The following is a 2,933-nucleotide window of genomic DNA, read 5'->3' as shown; positions in this document are numbered from 1 at the left end:
TTCTTGATGAACCTCAGAAACTCACAAGCCTCTTCATTTGACACTCCTTCGGGTAAGGCTACCTCAACTTCCTCTTCCGTAGGTTCTGGCATTTTTTTCTTTGTTTTTATCTTTAGTGGCCCCAGATGGACCCCTTTCTATCTCTGGCGGAACATAGACACGCCCAGATCTCGTGACTCGGCTGCTTCATGCAATGTTAGTAACTAAAGATGGACTCATTATTGGTTCCTCTCTGTAAATCCAAGGCACTACCTTATCTGATTCATATGGGAATGGACTTTGCTCCCCCGCTATCACAGGTTCCATTTGTCGAATGAATGGTTCCCATTGGTGCTGATTGAAGTATGTCTGAACTCCTCCAGGTGGATTTATCACGGGTTCATACATGCGTATGAATACAGGTACCTCATTTTGGTGTCTCTCTAAGACATTAATTCAATAACACTGCGAACTTCCGCCTATGGCAATTAGTTTCAAGTCCATCATCTTCTGGAGAAGCAACTTGAACTCCTTGCAATCCTCCAAACTGTGGCCCACTCGGCCATGCATCTCACAATTATTCATATCATTGCTAGTTGACTCTTGGACAACAACCTCTGCCAAACCTTGTCTGCATATCTCTCGGAAAATGAAGCTCATGGGCATCTTCACATCATCAACTTTGCCAGCAATTACAACCTTGCTCTCCTCCAGAATAGCATTCACTCCTTGATTTCCATGGTTTGGTAGAGGGTTTCCAGTTATGTTGGGTCTAGTCTCCCGGAAATCTATCCGTTTGGCGTTGATGAGGTCCTGAACTCTGTACTTGAAGGCCCTGCAGTCTTCTACCAGATGTCCTGCAGCTCTAGAATGGTAAGCGCAATTGACGTTTTCATTGTGCCATGGCCCAGGGTTCTCGTAGACTCTTCCAGGGACTGGTGTGATGATCCCCTACCTTAGTAGATATGCAAAAAGCTCTGTATAGGTTATCGAGATCTGGTCAAACACGGGTGCTCTCCTTTCTTGTTGGTTATAGTTATTGTTTCTGGGGTAATGAGTATACCCTTGTCTGGGTTGGTGTATGTTATTGTTTGGATGAGGGGGGTTATGGGTGGTTTGATTATGTGTTTGGTTTTGGCTTTGATTGTCGTTCTGCGCAAACCGAGAGGGTGCATGATGATTGTTTTGATTATTGTTCCGGGACTGGAACTTCTCTGGCTCGGCATCGGTGAAATGAGTCTCCGCCTCTTTTTTCTTCATGAAAGTGGGCTTCTTGCTAGAGCTTGAACCTTCATCGGAAATATTCCCATTCTTGATACCTCCTTCTATCTTCTCCCCTACTTTGATGAGAGCATTGAAGTTGGTTGTCACGCTTCCTATGAGGCGTTCATAATATGGATTATGCAGAGTGTCGATAAAGATCGACAGTTGTTCATCTTCTTCTAATCGCGGAAGGACTTGGGATGCTAGTCTCCTCCAACGCTGAACATATTCTCTGAAATTATCAGATGGTTTCTTACACATATTTTGTAGTTGAGCCCTGTCTGGTGCAGCATCCTCATTGTACTTGTACTGTCTAATGAAGGCATTGGATAGATCCAAGAAGGTCTTGCTCTGAGTCTTCTCCAGGCGGATGTACCAATTCATAGCTACCCCCACTAAACTGTCTTGAAAGCAGTGGATCAACAACTTATCATTCCCGTGATATGCTGACATCTTTCTGGCGTACATGTGTAAATGGCTTTTGGGACAGGTAGTCCCATTATACTTCTCGAACTCAGGCACTTTGAATTTGGGAGGGAGTACCACATCAGACACCAAACACATCTCAAAAGCATTCTTCAGATCAACACAGTGGGCTCCTTCAATGGCCCTCAATCTCTCTTCTATTGAGCTCCATTTCTCTTCCTCTTTCTCCGTGTTTGGGGTGTTACTTCCTAGAGGAGTCCTTTGGGTCCCATCATGATTGTACCTTCCGTTTGCTTGATGGTTGGCATTCGGCTGTCTTGNGTGTCATGACTTTCATGAGGCTGACCAGTACCGTCCCCTAGACTGGGACTTCCGGATCCTGAATGAGGTTGTGGCCCAGCAGTTGCAGTCTTCTCTTTCTCGCTCTGGAGGGTCTTCAGGATGCGAAACATCTCTGCCATCTGCTCTTTCAAGCTAGCTAATTCAGTCCGGGAATCCTGACTGGAGTCTGAAGAGTCGGCCATCTGTCTAGCTTAGAGTCGGGTGTGGTAGGGGTGTTGCGGAGCAATGCTGATTGATAAAATGCAAATAGTTAAAAAAATGTTTTGTTTTTTTTTTTTATACAAAATTTTTTGTTAGTATAGCAAGTATGATGAATCCCTTATTCGAGAGTCGGGGAGCGCAGTCCGTCGACCCTACTAAACCTACTAAAGCAATTTTCAGAAGAGAAATTTCCACTCCGTGGTTGCATCTTGGACAAAATATAGCAATGTTGACCCCCTCATATTATTTGTTTGTACCTCCACTTTTGTCCCTTGTTTGGGTGCCTCAACATTGCTATATTTTGGATCTATGGGACTCGTACCTTGCTATATAACGAAAAATTTTATCAAATGAAAAGAAAAGTTAATCTTAAAATGTGCGTGAATGTATGATAATGCATGTATAACAAATAATTTTCATACCAATAGAATAATGCATGTAAAATAAATTTTTTTCATAATAGTATAATAATGCATGTAAAATAAATTTTTCAGAATGGTATGATAATGCGTGTGCATGATAATGCATGGAAAACGAATAATTTTCTTAATAGTTTGGTAGTGTATCTTAAAATGATTTTTATAATTGAAAAATAATTTTCATAATAGTGTGATAATGTATGTGAAACAAATAATTTCATAATATGCATTTATTGTCCTATATAGGGTACACTTATTGGGTTTCCTGCGTTACCTGCAATCATAACTATTAGGTAGGATTTA

The 2,933-nt window shown here is 41.8% G+C and overlaps 1 protein-coding gene across 1 annotated transcript; it reads right to left on the bottom strand.

The window, feature by feature from the left end:
• Nucleotides 1–435: 435 nt before the first annotated feature.
• LOC109337876 lies at nucleotides 436–2,192 on the bottom strand. The gene is made up of 3 exons (XM_019574956.1): nucleotides 1,952–2,192; nucleotides 935–1,916; nucleotides 436–844 (listed from the first exon to the last, which is right to left on the bottom strand). Exons 1-3 carry the CDS (start codon nucleotides 2,190–2,192, stop codon nucleotides 436–438), a joined length of 1,632 nt encoding a protein of 543 aa, XP_019430501.1.
• Between the last annotated feature and the right edge of the window lie 741 nt (nucleotides 2,193–2,933).

The sequence above is a fragment of the Lupinus angustifolius genome, unplaced genomic scaffold, assembly GCF_001865875.1.
Source record: "Lupinus angustifolius cultivar Tanjil unplaced genomic scaffold, LupAngTanjil_v1.0 Scaffold_13_5, whole genome shotgun sequence".
Lineage (NCBI taxonomy): Eukaryota > Viridiplantae > Streptophyta > Magnoliopsida > Fabales > Fabaceae > Lupinus > Lupinus angustifolius.
The sequence above is the reverse complement of the archived record's forward strand: the minus strand, read 5'-3'. Positions and strand labels throughout refer to the sequence as shown.